This window comes from Salvelinus sp. IW2-2015, linkage group LG20, assembly GCF_002910315.2.
Source record: "Salvelinus sp. IW2-2015 linkage group LG20, ASM291031v2, whole genome shotgun sequence".
NCBI lineage: Eukaryota > Metazoa > Chordata > Actinopteri > Salmoniformes > Salmonidae > Salvelinus > Salvelinus sp. IW2-2015.
Window position 1 is genome coordinate 44,261,672 of NC_036860.1, and position 18,044 is coordinate 44,279,715.

General features: G+C 43.5%; 1 protein-coding gene across 1 annotated transcript in view; it reads right to left on the reverse strand.

Moving 5' to 3' along the window:
• The window catches only part of LOC111980219 (spectrin beta chain, non-erythrocytic 4-like), a 31,306-nt gene extending 15,425 nt beyond the window's left edge, over positions 1-15,881 (reverse strand). The window contains exons 1-8 of the mRNA XM_024010904.2: positions 14,767-15,881; positions 3,289-3,552; positions 2,423-2,653; positions 2,052-2,141; positions 1,508-1,786; positions 1,157-1,287; positions 724-928; positions 206-451 (exon numbers count right to left, since the gene is read on the reverse strand). Of these exons, the coding sequence (XP_023866672.1) occupies positions 206-451; positions 724-928; positions 1,157-1,287; positions 1,508-1,786; positions 2,052-2,141; positions 2,423-2,653; positions 3,289-3,552; positions 14,767-14,895 (1,575 nt within the window). The 5' untranslated portion in view covers positions 14,896-15,881. The remainder of the gene's footprint in view (positions 1-205; positions 452-723; positions 929-1,156; positions 1,288-1,507; positions 1,787-2,051; positions 2,142-2,422; positions 2,654-3,288; positions 3,553-14,766) is intronic.
• Between the last annotated feature and the right edge of the window lie 2,163 nt (positions 15,882-18,044).

Below are 18,044 nucleotides of genomic sequence, written 5' to 3' on the forward strand. Positions count from 1 at the left end.
AATCCAGCCGAGCCGTACTAGGGTTTATTTCACAATTGTACAGGCAGGTCAGGCCTCTCTGCCTAGCTCTGTATCCCTCTGCCTACATTTATTTGGATTCAATTGGTTTCAATTAAACATTTTGGTCAAAGAGGAACTTGATGTTGATTTGGGGGCCTATGTTCCCCCTCATAGAAAATAATATTGTGGAAACACTAAGGTATACCTCTTTGCAGTCAGTGAAGAACTTGTGCAGCTGGTATGATGCTGTCAGCATCTGTCCTCGGGTTTCCATGAGCTCCAGTAGGTCGGCCCATGACTCGTTCAGTCCATCCTTCCACTCAGCGATGGTGGCCGCGTCCGTGTGGCCGCAGTCTATCATCTCGTTCACCATCTTATTCACCTGCTCCATCCTCTGTTGGCCTATGCTGTTGGTCTCTGAGCAGAACTTGGTGAATTTTTCTTGTAGCATCTGTGTGAGAGAGAGACCAAAATAAGCTTGGGACCAAAGTTATAGAGGGCATGTATCATATTTCACATTTCCATTTCATTGACGCTATTTTTATTACATTTTGTTTTGTCTCACTCAGTTCTGTGTTTATGGTGCACTTGAAAACCCAAATACTCACATCAAATTATGTTTATTGAATAAACACATGACAATGCCATTTGCCAGGGACTGATTGTGCACATGAATCATCAATTGATTGATTGATTGCCTGACTGATTGATTGACAGACTGACCGTGACATCTTCCAGGTCTTGGCCCAGCTCAGTGGAGCTGGCAACGGCCTCCCGCTCAGTGATCCACTTCTCTAACTCCTCCACTTCTCTGTTGAGCTGGTACATCCAATACTGCTGCTCCAGCTTGGTCTTCCTGTGCTCCACCATGTCCTTCAGAGACACGTACAGACGGTCTATGTGGGACTGCTGCTTGGTGATCCCCTCACTGCCACAGAGAGAGGGGATATTGAGCGTGATGTTTACACAGTAGACAGTAAGAGAACGGATCATTCACTGACATTTTGTAGCCTATACAAACTGAGATCATTTTATTTGCTCCATGGTCTATGGTAAAATTCCACTAATAAATTAGCCGTTGTTTGTGGGTATCATTGAAGGATGTGTTTAGATCTAGTCTGAGCCTGAGAGTGACTGTCAGTGTGTCTCCTCATGCCTGTCTGGGTGTGCCAGTTCCAGCTGCCTCTGACACTGCTGGGAGAGCATGCCCACTGTCTCAGCGTAGTTCTCCACCATCGCCTCCAAGGCCAGGTGCTCCTTCAGCAGCTGCAGGGTGCTTGCTTCGTCCTACACAAGAGGGACCTCATATTAGGGACCAAATCCTTGTTCACAGATACATACATTTTTACAAACAAACCATCACCCAGATGTAAATTGTTTGTAAAAGAAAGGCACAGCAGACAAATTATGGTAAAAGTCCTCCTGGAGCACTGTCCACTAACCAATGGGCCAGTCTCATGCCCACCCTGCCAGTTCAGTCTCATGATACCATGCCAGCCATACGTACCATACCCTTCTCCTCGCTGATGAGGTGCAGTTTCTGGCCTGCCAGCCAGGACTCGACCTTGGCCGCCTCGCTGTAGTACTGCTGGGCCTGCAGCACCACATCCAGCATCACAGACCTCCTCTCCGCCTCTAGCCTCAGCACCTCCCAAAGCTGACGCACGTGCCCTGCCCCCTCGCGCACAAAGTCCACCTCGGGGGTCCGCAGAGAGGCGATGATCCCCGCCCGGTCCAACACCTCCTCAACCCGCGCTCGGCGACCCTGCAGATCCCTCTGCAGCGTCTGACGGACCAATAAGAGACAGGGGTCATGTTCAGCTGGAAGAAAACGCCTCCAAACAGAGTGAAATGGGGAGGTAGTATCTGGGGAGGTACTATCGTTTTCCTTCACCAGAAATGTGTGGCGGTGTTCCCTACTGAACACAACCATGGTTTAGTGTTGTGGGGACTGTAGTTAGGTCTGAGCTGAGCAGGGCTAGTGATTGAGTTGATACTGTGCTGTGAGGAGATAGTGTTGTGTGCTTGTATAGAGGTAATCTGTCTCTCACCTGGTTGATCTTGACATGCTGCTGAACACTCTGCAGGTTGTTGCCGTAATCCTTAGAGGAAGCCAGAGGAAGCCGCTCCTGGATCCACAGCTATAACATCAGCAAATTGTCATCAGTGACTGTCTGTACATACCTATCTCATTGATAGGAGAGCCTGGTGGTTTAATTGATCAAGGATGGGAGACATATTAAACCTTTGGCCATATAACATAAGAAACATTTAGAAAAACATATTAGAGACCTTATGAGGCTATAGGATAGAAACAAACTGAATATATGGATATATTAAGTTATACCAGGAAGAGAGGGATAGATAGAGAGTAAGAAAGGCTGGAGGCACCATGGAGTAATGAAGTGTGTCAGTCACTCACTATCTCTTCCTCCAGGTCCTGGGCGACCTGATGCATCTCCTTGGAGGCCAGCAGGATGCGACGTCTCTCCTTCAGGGGCTCGATGAGGCGCACGATGCGGGTCTCCACCACAGCTGGCTGCTCGCCCCCTTCTCCCTCCCCGGCTTTCACCAGGCTGCCTCGCTGGGGGAGGCACACCCCCTGGAGGGATCCTAGTTCCCCTACGTCCTTGTACAAGTCCCCCATCTGAGACTGAGGAAGGCCAGCCCGAGGGAAGGAAAGGTCATGTTAGAGCTAGATGATGAGAGACTGATGCCCCAAACACACAGCACATGGGCTTGAACAGCACTTTCAGCTATTTTCTTATGTGTGTGTTGTGTTTCAATGTTATGTAATGGGTTAGACGGCTTTAAGAACAAAGCATACGGTGCATTCTTTAATGTCAACCAACCTAGTGGCTGGTGGGCGGGAACTTGGCACAGAAAAATCACAACAACGGCTTCTATAGCATTAACAGACAGTAGAATGGATTGTAAATATTACATAAACTCATTGAAAATGTAGTTGAAATGTGTTGTGTTACACTCTTAAATGTAGTCTCCATGTTCTGATATAAGTTGTCCGAAGCACAAAGTCTTTGTCACAAAATAACTGCCTTTAAACAAAAAACATAAAAAACAACCTATAACAGTAAACAGACACCACAGGCGGTTGGTGACACCTTAATTGGGGAGGACGGGCTCGTGGTAATGACTGGAGCGGAGTCAGTGGAATGGTATCAAAGACATCAAACACATGGTTTCCAGGTGTTTGATGTCATTCCATTTGCTGTGTTCCGGCCATTATTATGAGCCGTTCTCCCCTCAGCAGCCTCCACAGATAGACACCTGGAATTTATGCAGCTGCTCATTGAAGGTGGGCAGATGGTGAGCCTGCTCCAGCTGAGGGGGCTGTTTCTCCAGGCCAGAGAGCTGGTGGTCCAGGTCTGAGTAGCTCTTCACCACCGGCTCTGGCTTGTTGTTCTCAAACAGAGCCCGGGCCTTGGCCTTGGTGGTGCTCTCCAGGTCCGTCCAGCACTCCCTGATCTCCTCCAGCTTCTGCTGCACCACCGAACGCAGCTCCGGCTTCTCATCGATCAGCTCCTGACCCTCCTGAAGACACATAGAGGAGAGAGAGAGAACGGTGGTTATATACAGTATCTGCACTACCAAAGTTATTTTCTTAGTTTTAGTTTATCCTAACTACTGTCATTTACATGGCCAACAATTAATTTCACTGTTTGTATGGTTAAATATAAGCTGAGGTAGTTCAGTTGATATGCCGTTTTTATCATATACAATTTCGTAACGGTAAAGGCACCCTGCTGGTACTGTGATAAAATCAAACTCAGATGTGGCTCAGTTGGTAGAGCATGGCGCTTGCAACGCCAGGGTTGTGGGTTCATTCCCCACGGGGGGACCAGGATGAATATGTATGAACTTTCCAATTTGTAAGTCGCTCTGGATAAGAGCGTCTGCTAAATGACTTAAATGTAAATGTTAAATAAAGTAATGAACAGTCGGATTTCTCAACTGAGAGATTTCATGCTTCTCTCCAACATGTACACTAGTATAATGTCAGCTTTTCCTTGGAGGGGTGTTACTCACTGGCTGTGCTGATTGTTGCCTCGTTTAGTACAGTATGCTGAAAATCTCTCAGATATAGGCTACAATCTCCATACAGTACTACTCTTTGGTGCATAATGCCAGAAAATATGAAATGATTAAACCCAAGCCTAATATGACCAGATCTGACTAACAAAGCATAGTGTGAAATGTGCAGGATGACTGCAGCAGATTGAAGCATAGACAATGTTTCATGTCTCTCTATTGCTGTCTATGCGTAGGTGGATTGATCTTCCGTAATGTCATACTTATGTTCATCATGGCCATTTAAAGATTACAAYCAACTAGGGCAAGCTTTTCAATCAGGTTGATTTTAGGTTGATTTTACATGAATTCCATGAAAATCATCCTGTGTCTGCACACAAGTCTACAGTGTCTCAATAAAAGGCTATGGATCCCAGTCATCCAAAGCATCATCTTTTGAAGTCACCACAGAAAAGCACTGTCTCTGTTTAAAGTAGTGCTGAGCAATTAATGCTTTTTGAGGTCGGTTCAGTTTCGGTTCGATTACTAAAAAACAATCACGGTTTTCGCTTTCGCTTTCAATTATTTGGGTTGAATGCTGTAACAACACATAAATAAAACAATCAAAGTCCCATGGTGGTAGTGACTGCCCATTACTGCTTATCACTTATTAACCATAATTTATTCACATTACTTTAATAAAATATTTCAGTTGTGTATATTACATTTGTTTATTTGATTACTTTACTTTTTCATTCCAAGTCATCCCATTTCTGTAGAACTGTTGCCTATGCTGTCTGACAAAATCACAATTTTGTAGTTCTTCAAAGCAAAAAGGCATACTTTTCTGACTGCTGAATGCCAACTATCAATCACTTAGATCATGTATTTTCAGGTGAGATCGTGAAGCAACAACTGCTCTCTATATCCCCTCACTATCCTGCATTTGTCTCTCTTCAGTAGCAGGCCTAAAAGAAACAGACTGGACAAGTAGATGTGCAATGGATTATGGTCATTGTAGTTAATAATCCGTTTTATGCACTAAACTATGTAGAATATTGGCCTGTTGGAAACCACAACTCCCTACTACATCACACAGTTCAGGCTGGATATGAGTTATCGTTAGAGAAACTGCAATGTGCACATTGAGCTCACACAAAAAACCTGAACTAAATGGAATTAAAATAATTTAACCGACGTCGGTCAATTAGTTGTTTAAAAACAGAGAAATAACCGATCACCACTAGTTTAAAGGTCATGACCCTAACTAAAAGGTTGTTTAGGAAAAAGAAGACAAATACCTTTTGATTGAACAACCGATGTTATGTCTGGTCAAAAACACCAAGACAACCCCAAATGTCACATCATCTTTTGTTCAAACTCTGGGCTATAACAAATGTGTGGTTAATTTATCATCTTTGTCCCTGAATCTAAGTCAACACATGAGCAAGGCCTTAATGGCCCTAGAAATGCCAAAAGGCGTTTTTATTTGGACAGCGGAAGCTAGACCTTTAATTTTTCTCTTTGCTCCAGCATTTTAGATTTGAGATCAAATGTTTAGTATAAAGCGACAGTAAAGCATGTCACCTTTAATTTGAGGGTATTTCCATACATACACTATATATACAAAAGTATGTGGACACCCCTTCAAAGTAGTAGATTTGGCTATTTCAGCCACACCCGCTGCTGACAGGTGTGTAAAATCGAGCACACAGCCATGCAATCGCTATAGACAGACTTTGGCAGTAGAATGGCCTTACTGAAGAGCTCAGTGACATTCAATGTGGTACCGTCATAGGACGCCACCTTTCCAACAAGTCAGTTCGTCAAATTTCTTCCCTGCTAGAGCTTCCCCGGTCAACTGTAAGTGCTGTTATTGTGAAGTGGAAATGTCTAGTCTCAGCGCAACAACAGCTCAGCCGTGAAGTGGTAGGCCACACAAGCTCACAGAACAGGACCGCCAAGTGCTGAAGCGCGTGGAACGTAAAAATTGTCTGTCCTCAGTTGCAACACTGACAACTGAGTTCCAAACTGCCTCTGGAAGCAACATCAGCACAAGAATGGTTTGTCGGGAGCTTCATGGAATGGCCGCACACAAGCCTAAGATCACCATGCGCAACGCCAAGCATCGTCTGGAGTGGTGTAAAGCTCGCCACCATTGGACTCTGGTGCAGTGGAAAGGCTGTCTCTGGAGTGATGAATCACGCTTCACCATCTGGCAGTCCGACAGATGAATCTGAGTTTGGCGGATGCCAGGAGAACGCTACCTGCCCCAATGCATAGTGCCAACTGTAAAGTTTGGTGGAGGTGGAATAACTGTCTGGGCCTGTTTTTCATGATTCGGGCTAGGCCCCTTAGTTCCAATGAAGGGAAATCTTAATGCTACAGCATACAATGACATTGTAGATGATTCTGTGCTTCCAACTTTGTGGCAAAAGTTTGGAGAAGGCCCTTTCCTGTTTCAGCATGACAATTCCCCTGTGCACAAAGCGAGGTCCATACAGAAATGGTTTGTCAGTGTGAAAGAACTTGACTGACCTGCATAGAGCCCTGACCTCAACCCCATCGAACACCTTTGGGATAAATTGTAATGCCGACTGCGAGCCAGGCCTAATCGCCCAAAATCAGTGCCCGACTTCACTAACGCTCTTGTGGCTGAATGGAAGCAAGTCCCCGCAACAATGTTCCAACATCTAGTGGAAAGCCTTCACAGAAGAGTGGAGGCTGTTATAGCAGCAAAGCGGGGACCAACTCCATATTAATGCCCATGATTTTGGAATGAGATGTTTGACGAACAGGCGTCCACATACTTTTGGTCTGGTAGTGTATTCGTTTTACTGTTTGGACACTTTATGTATCTAGTTTCTCCATTTGAAGTTGCCATAAGTATTTGGACAAATTCACTTATAGTGTATTACATTTAGTTAAAGTTTTGTATTTGGTCCCATATTCCTAGCACACAATGACTACAAAGCTTGTGACACTGCAAACCTTTTGAATACATTTACAGATGGTTTTGGTTGTGTTTTTGATTATGTTCTGCCCAATAGAACTGAATGGTAAAAAATGTATTGTGTCATTTTGGAGTCACTTTTATTGTAAACAAGAATATAACATATTTCTTAATACTTCTAATGTGGATGCAAACGTGATAATCATGAATGAATCTGGAATAATGATGAGTGAGAAAATTACAGATGCGCAAAGATCATGCCCCCAAAACATGCATCTCTCACCATTACCAATAAGGGGAGAGTTTAGCATTTTTGGGGGGGTATGATATTTATGCCTATGTAACATTCTCACTCATCATTATTATCTGTAACTGTTTTAAAGTAACCATTGGCCTCGGTGAAATCCCTGAGCGGTTTCCTTCTGCTCCGGCAACTGAATTAGGAAGGACGCCTATATCTTTGTAGTGACTGGGTGTACTTCACCATGCTCAAAGGGATATTCAATGTCTGTTTATTTTTTTTATTTTTATGATATACCAATAGGTGCCGTTCTTTGTGAGGTATTGGAAAACCTCCCTCGTCTTCATTGTTGAATCGGTGTTTGAAATTAACTTCTCGACTGAGGGATCTTACAGATACTTGTATGTGTGGGTCACAGAGATGTTAGTGTTTAAAATCATGTCAAAAACTATTATTGCACACTGAGTGAGTCCAACTTATTATGTGACTTGTTAAGCACATATTTACTCCTGAACTTGTTAAGGCTTGCCATAACAAAGGGGTTGAATACTTATTGAATATTTCAGCTTTTCATTTTGATTAATTTCTAAACATTTCTAAAAACATAATTCCAGTTTGACATTATAGGGTAGTGTGTGTAGGCCAGTGACAAAACATCTCAATTTAATATATTTTAAATTCAGGCTGTAACATAACAAAATGTGGAAAAAGTCAAGGGGCGTGAATACTCTCTGAAGGCACTGTAACTTCAAATGGGGGGATTAGATACATAAAGTGCTTTAATTCCTAAATGGTATAACAGAGATATATATGAAAATACCCTCAAATAAGGGGTGGCATTCTCTACTGTCGCCTCATATAAAACACTTGATTTTAAATCCACAATGGTGGTATAGAGCCATATTAAACATCTTAGCTTCACTGTCCAAATAAATACGTAGGGGAGTGTAGATGTGGAGAGAGAGTTTTCCTTCTCTCTCTGTGTATGTATGTATGTATGTATGTATGTATGTATGTATGTATGTATGTATGTATGTATGTATGTATGTATGTATGTATGTATGTATGTATGTATGTATGTATGTGTGGTGTGTGTGTGTGTGGTGTGTGTGTGTGTGTGTGTTGTGTGTGTGTGTGTGTGTGTGTGTGTGTGTGTGTGTGTGTGTGGTGTGTGTGTGTGTGTGTGTGTGTGTGTGTGTGTGTGTGGGTGGTGTGTGTGTGTTGATGGAGCTCTCTCTGTGGCTCCACTCCAAGTCTCCTGAAATAGAATCCGCATGCAAAGTCTCCTCCCATGCTCCGACTGAGAGGAACAGGAGGTGTTTCCTATGACAAGCGTTCATATCAGACGTTTCCTCGTCATCTCTATCAAGGACCACTGAATGTCAGTCAGCCGTAAGGAAGCAAAGGGAAAATGTGCAGTGAAAACTGACATAAAAGTCCTGTATTGTACACACGTAGCCAGACCTTCAAACCAAAAGTCTATAGAGACCTGCCTAGTGCAATGTTTGTTTTCAAGTCAACCCTGTTTGAAGAAAAGCTTGGATCAAATTGGTCCTTTGTTCTAAAATACCCTACTAAATGATAATAACTGGTGTTGCTATATACTGTACTATTGCAGGGAAATGCATAGTAACCCAGAATACAACATATTTCATCCTTCTCTCTCTCTCTCTCTCTCTCTCTCTCTCTCTCTCTCTCTCTCTCTCTCTCTCTCTCTCTCTCTCTCTCTCTCTCTCTCTCTCTCTCTCTCTCTCTCTCTCTCTCTCTCTCTCTCTCTCTCTCTCTCTCTCTCTCTCTCTCTCTCTCTCTCTCTCTCTCTCTCTCTCTCTTCTCTCTCTCTCTCTCTCTCTCTCTCTCTCTCTCTCTCTCTCTCTCCTATAGGTTTCTCAGAGGCGAGTGGGCTATCCTGTGGCTTTCATAATGCAGTGCTGCATTTCTCCTCTTGGCACAGTCTCTCTGCTTAACTGCTGCTAGCGCTCTCTCCCTCTCTCTTTTTCTCTCTCTCCCTCGCTCTCTCTCCCTCGCTCTCTCTCCCTCTCTCTCCTACTCTCATAATGCAGAGCCGGCAGAAAGCAAGCTAGGTCTCTTTCTCTCCCCTCTCCCTCGTCTTCACTGACACACAGGGAGAGAGAAGGAAGAAGAGACATCAGTGTGAGGGGAGGAGAGGAAATGGAGAGGAGAGAGAAATGAGAAGGACAGAAAGAAAGAAAAAGGAGGAGAGGGAGATGTGAGAAAGAGTAAAGGAGAGGGGGATGTCAGGGAAATACAGTAGACATGGAACAAATACATTCCTACAGTACATACACACATACACCTATGTAAATACACTATGCATCTTGACAAGCACACTGACAAGCACATATTCACCTCCAACATCATTGGCACGATTGATAAAGATTAGCAAAAAAAATTTATAAAACAAATAACACAAATACTAAGCAATATTGTATGCTAAAAAATATATATATATATTATTTTACACTAATACAATTGCTCATATAAAGACATTTTCTTTAATAAGTAATACTTTTGTTCTCAAAAAGAGAGGTGTCAAAATGATTGGCCACCCTAAACATTATTATAAATTAAATCAAACAAAATTAAATCTGCATTAATTTAAGACATTGAAATGTGGCTTTACATGGCTTCCTGTTTCACTTAAATCAATTTAAGAAGTGTAAACCAACTGGAACAGACATAAACTTTCCTGATAGAGGATGCATGTGTATCTTGTCCCCACGCACAGTATGGAAGATGGTTCTGGAGGCAAAGAAAAATCTAAGGGCCAAAGTTGGAGAATTGCAATACTCGGTCCCATCTCGGGGTCACCAAATCTCTTAAATTACAATTCGACGCCACCTCCATGCCAATATGCTCTTTGTAAGGGTTGCCAGAATTTTTTATTTATTAAGAGTGACCAACAAATGTAAACACTGGGAGTTTGCTAAACAGCATTGACACTTGGATTGGAAACAGGTGCTATGGTCATATTAGACGAATGTAGAGGTTTTAGCCACACAGCAGTGGCAGGTATGTATTAAACGAAGGATGCATATGGAGAAAAGAACATCATACCTACTGTAAAATATGGTGGTGGATCTTTGATGTATGGGGCTGCTGGTCCTGGAGCCCTTGTTAAGGTCAATGGCATAATGAACTCGACCAAGTACATAGTAACCAGGACATTTTAGCCAAAAAACCTGGTTGCCTCTGCCAGGAGGCTGAAACTTGTCCACAGGTGGATCTTCCAGCAAGACAATGACCCCAAGCTCACATCAAAATCCACAAAGAAATTGATAATTGACCACAAAATCAACATTTTGCAATGGCCATTTCAGTCTACGAACTTGAACCCCATTGAAACCTATGGCTTGAAATGAAGAGGGCAGTCCACAAGAGTAGACCGATTGATATCAAGGATCTGGAAAGATTCTGTATGGAGGAATGGTCTAAGATTTCTCCAATTGTGTTCTCCAATCTCATAAAACATTGTAGAAAAAGGCTCAGTGCCGTTATCCTTGCAAGGGGAGGGTGCACAAAGTATTGAAAACAGCGATGCCAATAATTGTAATGTAAAAAAAGAACTTTTTGAAATCCAAATACTACTCATATTACAGAGCAAGGAGTAAAGCTTCATCCCACTGGGCAAAAACGGGTTAAATCAATGCTGTTTCCACATCATTTCAACGCCAAAAAACTATGTGATGACATTGAATCAACGTGGGAAATTAATTAGATTTGCAAAAAGTCATCAACGCAAGGGTCATTTTGTCTTTTATTCACCCAACCTTCAACCTAAATCCAATGACATGGTGACATTTTTTGTTGATTTCACATTAAATTCACATTAGTTGACAACTCAACCAAATGTAAATCAAAACTAGACATTAAACTGACGTCTGTGCCCAGTAGGATATGACACCAATGTTTGCTTTGTAGCACCTACAGATGAAACACTATAGAGTATTAAAGGAGGCCTGGGTAAGGCCAAAACATAATTAATATGGCAACTTTAATCAATTATTTCTCAATTATGCTTTTAGATACAAATGTCAAATATTTGTCAACAATCCTTTGTTTAACGGACTATTCTATGGATTCCATTTTGTGAAAATCCCCAAAATCATGGTCTTCTTTTGTCTGGGTTTTGTGAGGAATCACTCTACATGGCTTCTCAAGTGGGTGTGTAGCAGTGGAGGCTGCTGAGGGGAGAGCGGCTCATAATAATGGCTGGAATGGAGKAAATGGAATGGTCTGTTTTTGTTAAACAGTGTAAAATGCTCGAGATGGATAGGTATTTTTGTGTTATCTCTATGTTTACACAGCGTTTGACCCCTGAGCCATTGGCAAAGCATTGCCACAAGGTCAGCCTAAAGTAAAACCCAGAGTCCTCTCTTTGCTACAGACAAGTGTTCCCAGGGGACTGAAGAGGCCTCCACAGAGAGAGCTCCAGTTCAGAGGTCCGAGCTCAGTCCTAAGCCCCAGATCAGAGCACCGAGCTCATGCCCAGCCCCAGCTCAGAGCTCCAAGCTGGGGCTCAGGCCCATCTGCTGAGTAAGTACAGTGGGAGAGCAGAGGCATGGGGCCGGGGCGGTAACCCTTCCAAAAGGACACAGAGTTTTCTGATCGCACCAGGTCGCAGCGTAATCTTTTCTCCCCAGTCTCCCAGGTAACGAGAGAGGGAGAGGAAGAAGGAGAGGTGGGGGCCGATTAAGAGATGTTAGTGAGAGTAGCGAGACATGAGGGTCTCTGTAACACTCTGTGTGGGGCTAGCAGAGACAGAGCCCTTGAGAAACCCTGCTAGTCAGCCTTGTGGATGCATTCACCACAGACAGAGCAGCCATCTTCTGCACTCCATGTCCACTCATTCGATGTACTGTATCTATCTGGTGTCTGGCATGAGAGGTTAAACGAATAGCCTGATGATTCCGAAGCAGAGCTGGTATCCTTTTTCACTCCATTTTCACTTTGACCAGAGCTGTTGTTCTAGAGTTAGGGCCTCTCTGTGCCACTAGTAGACGTTTCACAGCCATTTGTAGACGTATGTAAATAATAAACAATGCATAATTGTAAGATGCTTTCATCCAAGATAGTATATCTTGCACAGGTATGAAATGTATGTCACTAACATCCAATACTGAATATGAAAGGGCTGTTTTATGCATGTACATATTATATCTACTCTACAAACAGACACACTACCACCGAGTACATCCTCACTCCCAAAAATCAACCATTTAAGAACCAGCTCCAATCCCTACTCTACAAGACAGAGAGGCATGCCTGTTCAGTAGAACGTTATGTCCTACTGAACATGGCCCTGGCCTTTCCAAAGATTTGTCAGTGTTGGACGGATGGCGATTAACTGTTTGGTACTGCCGCTCCAACTAAGGACATCTCCTCTGACTACTTTTATTCCCCGTTGGATTAATCAGTTATTTCACTGCACCGAGTATAATATAATCCAATTTAATTTTACAGCCACATCTAGAACAAACAAAGACGTGCTTATGAAAAGGGCGTCAAACCTGGATCCTCTACAAAGCCCTTTTGCCTTTGGCTGCAGGACAGAATCTTGAGCAGCATCAGGCTACTCTTGCATGGTACACTGCATGACACATTTCATGCATGGACAAGCAAGATGGCCATGTGAGCATTCTGATACGTATGGTACGGTGAGGGGCTCTCAGTCTCAATCATTCATTCACCACTTCACGTTTAACCTCTGCTATATCAGATTAACATCTCAGTGGTATACCATTTAGATTTATATGAAATGTGTGATCAATAACTTCTGCATTTGGATATATAGCAACAGAATCATTTTTGTAAATTAGAGGTGATTGAGTTTATCATGTCATAACATTCAATGTGATTTTGGAAGTGAAAAGATAAATACTCTGCTTATGAGCTTGATGAATAAATTATTTCAGTACACCTCTACAATAACCAAACAGATTTACCAGAATGCATTGAAATCCGGTAAATATCAATCTTAAAATGTACGCCAACTGAGGTTAAATCACGTTCTTGCAAAAAAGCTCAGGACATTTCATGTTTAACGTCAAGACATCTAACTAACTCATAGAGCTTTTAAAATGGTGTTATCCACAATAATTAGTTAGCTAGATCCTACATACCATGTTGATTAAGTGCTGTTTTCACATCCAATCTATTGTATTTCTCTCTTGATGGGCCTCAATAAATTGATGCAACAGTGGTCAAGAAAGCATTCAAAAGGGTATGTGGGCTAGATAAGCTAATTCTCACAGTATTGCCTAGCCCCCAATCAAATAACTTGCACTGAAAACTTTTACAAACCACACAGACCTTTTCCTGGAATGGGTACATTTATTCTAAATTGACTTTTAACCCTTGTAGATCTGAAAGGATTGGGTATGGCAATTGCTTCACCAGGCCTTCTGATTGGCTGTGTGTAATTTGTGTCATATTACTTACACCTATACCATCCTCCAGTTCCACAGGAGTGCCTTAGGTGTAGGGGCTAGGGGTCGCTTTGGAATTCTGGGTTAAATCAACTGATTCAAACGTGGAGCACCCACATGAGCCTCCCACCAGGCCTCTCTGCAGCAGTGTGGTTAAATTACACTTGTATCGTGGTCAGTAAGGCTCACGGTAACACCAAGGCTTGTTCTTATTGGACAAGTTCAGTTAGTACCCCCCAGTTTCTTCCTGTTTTGAAAAATGTTCCCTCGACTGAACACGACCCAGGTATGGGTTCTCTTCACTGTTGACAGCAGTGGAGAACTGGGATGCTGGCATTGGGAGTCCCATAGGGCGTTGCACAATTGGCCCAGCGTCGTCCGGGTTAGGGTTTGGCCGGGGTAGGTCGTCATTCTGAATAAGAATTTGTTCTTAACTGACTTGCCTAGTTAAATAAAGGTTAAATAAATGTTTTTGCTGTAGGCCTATCTAGTTACCATACAAACAATTTCCTATTGTACAGAACTACGCTATTAATAAAGACTTGGCGGTATATTCATATAACAAGGCCATGAATGTTGGCAGTATCACACAGGTTTGATAGATTGCCCACTTGCTGTCAAGTTGTTCACAGGTTTCATCCAATTCTTAATAAGAAATATTTTGAGGAGGAAACACTGCGCAAATAGAATCCAATGTTAGTACGTAGCTGAATGGAAAAATACCTTTCTTATGATTTACTGCACCATTCATGCAGAATACAATACAGCTTTCACATTTATAACCTTGAACTTGAAATTCTGGATGTCCTTAGTAGAAGCATATAACAATATTTGTTTACAGTTTACTCATGGCTAAGTAATCAAGATGGAGTAATGACACCGCCCCCCACAACACCCCATCCACCGATGTGTCTTATCGCCCATCATCCCTTTTACACGCACATACACACACACACACACGCACTGCTACCCCCCCCACGCACACACCCACTACCCTCTCTCAATCATGTACTCACACTACCCTCCCCCAGCACCTTCCATTCACCTGTCCTCTCTGACCTCCTCCCACTACCCTCTCCCCTCCCTTCTCCACTCACCTGCTCTATCTTGGCCAGCCATTCTTTGTTGCGGGCCAGCTCGGTCATGAAGGCCTGGTGCTTCAGCCATTTCCGGTGAAGCTTCTGGGCCTCATCCCGCGCCGTGTCTCGTCCCGCACCCATAAGCATCTTTCCTTTTACCGGCTGTCCCCAATCACTCAGCTAGGGGAGATAAAAATAGCCACCATCAGGGGCCCGAGCCTGAGCCAGCTCTTCTTCTTCTCTTCTCTCCTCCTTTCCCACAGGACGTCCTGCCTCCCTGCCTGGCTTCTCTATGCCAGAGCCACCCACGCCGCTCTGCAGGGTCCTGAGTACCTGCACTGTCACAACCCACCCCAACCAGCCGCCCTTTCTGGAGAAAAAAAATCAAGATAAGCACCTCAGCAGCAGCAGGGGCAGCAATGGTAGCTCAAGCCCTTCCGCTGGCTCGCCCCTGGGTCCTCATGCCCTACCCTTCACGGCTCCTGCAGTCCTTCCTGGTGCTGCAGTGCCTGCTAGCCAGTCTCAGAGAAGATAAAAACAATCAAGCAAATAGAAGAAACGAATCAACTACCCAACAGCGCCGAAAAAGAGCGTCACAAACATCTAAGACTCCTTTTTCGTTGTTTGGGGTGGKTTTTTTTCTCCTTGTCTCCTGAGCTAGATTAGAATCCGGTTGTTAATGGAGGTAATGATGATTTAGCATCTCCACCACGACTCCTTCAGAGAGGGCAAACCTGAGCATCCAGTGATTGCCGTTGGTGATCCCGGACGGTCTGTAGTCCTGCCTAATGATGCCGTGGTTGGGAGGATGAGGAAGAGGTGGAGTGGGAKGAACAGAGTGAATGGGATGGATGCAGAGGCAGTGCAGTCAGAGGGGGAAGACAACATAAGCTGTCTGCTCTTGAAATGCACCGTTGCCACTGCTGCAGAGCAGAGACGTAGCTACCGTACGCATGGGGGTTGGGTTGTGTAAGACGCTGCTACGCTATATCCTCTTCCCAGTTCTTCTTCCTCATGTCACCACACAGATCAGACGCGGCTGGTGCATGCTGCTGCAGTCCCTGTCTCTCAGCTACACTCCGCTGTGTGAGAGCGTGTGTGTGTGTGGTGTGTGGCGTGTGTGTGTGCGCGTGTGTGTGCAATCACAACCAGCACTGCAGTGCCGGGGAAGAGGGAGAGGGAGGGAGAGAGAGTGAGGAGAGAGAGCGAGAGAGAGAGCAGGGAGAAGGAGTGAGAGAGGGAGAACAAGGAGAGAGATATAGAGCTATTGGGAAAGAAGGAGAGAGAGAAAGGAAAAAGAAAGAGAGAGAGAGCCTGCGTCATCCTTCAGTGTCACCAGGGACATTTCTCTGCACTAGAAATGACTGCACTCGGAGCAGAGCAGAGCGGGAGCAGGAACAGGGTTTAATAAGAGGGAGGGGGAGGTGTTGTCGTTTGGAAACAGCTGAATGAGAGGGGAGGAGGACGCAGGGACACATGGCCGACAGTGCAGCTGACTGATTCGGATCACTGTTCACTCTCACCCATTTAAAGGGACCAGCATGCATTTGGTTCACCATCAGCAAATTGAGCTATCTCATTGGCTAGCTACAGTAACACCATTTCAAGGGGTAGAAGTGTAATTATTTACAACACAGGCATAACCTGTAAGCAATTCTAGACCTCTGAAATAAATGTAAACCATGAATATTTGTTCCACATGAATCACAAACAGTGATATTTTCATGAGACAAACGTTCAATGACAGTTTATGTCATGGATATGGATTAGATTTGTGTAAATGTACCCAAATTATATTGTAACATCTTGCTGTCGTACAGCATGATAAAGACTATATACAATGAAAGATCAAATGTTACACTTTACTGGAAGAACATAAGAAACGGATAAGCAATTCGAGTAACTTTACCCCGAGTACTTTAGGGTATAATTTTTTCATAATGAAATATAAATATATTCATAGCTCCTATGAATTAAAGTGCAGTCTAAAGAACATTATGGACCTGTATAATGTTCTAACTACATCACAGCTAACATTTTTGCTTTATTATGATGTTCCCTGATGCTGGCAGCATCTACAGTATTAGGTGCCATATCTTGGCCACATTGTAACGATCTATACGTACGTCATATACATGACATTATGGCTACATAGAGCATTATTAAAGCTTAATTAATCTTGTTACAGTAGTACCTTGTATGTCATGTGTCGTAAACAAGGCCAGTTAGCCCTGAAATATGTGATGGCATTATAATATATGATATACGATAGGCCAGGCTCCAGTCCGTCATTGCCGTCACCCTCGTCTGTCTCTGTCTCCCCTGCTGCTAAGCAGTTTAATTGACAGAGGAACAAACACATGTTTATATCTGTCCAGATTGCATAAAGGCAGTGGCACCATATAACGCCTCCTCGATGGCATCAGCTGGAACTCTGTGTTCAGTGCATGTGATGGGTTCGATATGACCTGTCTGGCCTGTCTGATGATGGTCTCCTCGAAAATGTCCTGGACAAGAGGAAGAAAGTGTCATGCATATAATACTCCCTGCTGTCTTGGTCAGTGTCAATATTTGGGCTTATCAAGGCATGTAACAATGCTGACGCAGGAAGTGCAAGAGCAGTTGGATGCGTGAGCACACATTCTCCATATGGGTGCGCCAGCACAGCCCCACTGTCAATGTGGACCCCCAGGTATTTGTGTGAGTTCACCTGCTCAATGTTCTCTCCTTGTACCTCTATGGGGCTGTGGTCCCCAATGGACTTAAGGTCAAGGACCATCTCCTTTGTTTTTTTTTTCCAAATTCAGTTGTAGGTGATGTTCATCAAACCATCTGACTAATACTTCAATCTCTGCCCTGTAGCCGTTGGTGTAAGAGCCTTTGTTTAAGAGCCCGAGGAAACCAATGTCGTCCGTAGCTATAATGCCATGTTGCCATGTTTTTTTATGTGTTTATAGTTGTGCAATGTAACCTATGCGTTATAATATAGCCTAAAATACAATACAGTGTGTTATAGAAATCCTTATTCAAGGCTCAGAAACAGGCCTCCATCAGCATCACCGCATTTTGCATTCCTGGTGCCACTAGAGGGCATTCTTTCTAAAGGTTTTAGTAAATTACGAGTAGACAATGCATATTTTGTTATCATTTGTGAAAAATAATAACAATTTATCCACTGTCATTTTTGGGGGGGGGGTTGAATAAAAAGTTGAAAGTAAATTCTTAATGTAGACTCAAGTTGAGTAGATCATTAGGTTAACTAAATCATTTAACCTTGGCTTCTATTTACTGAACTC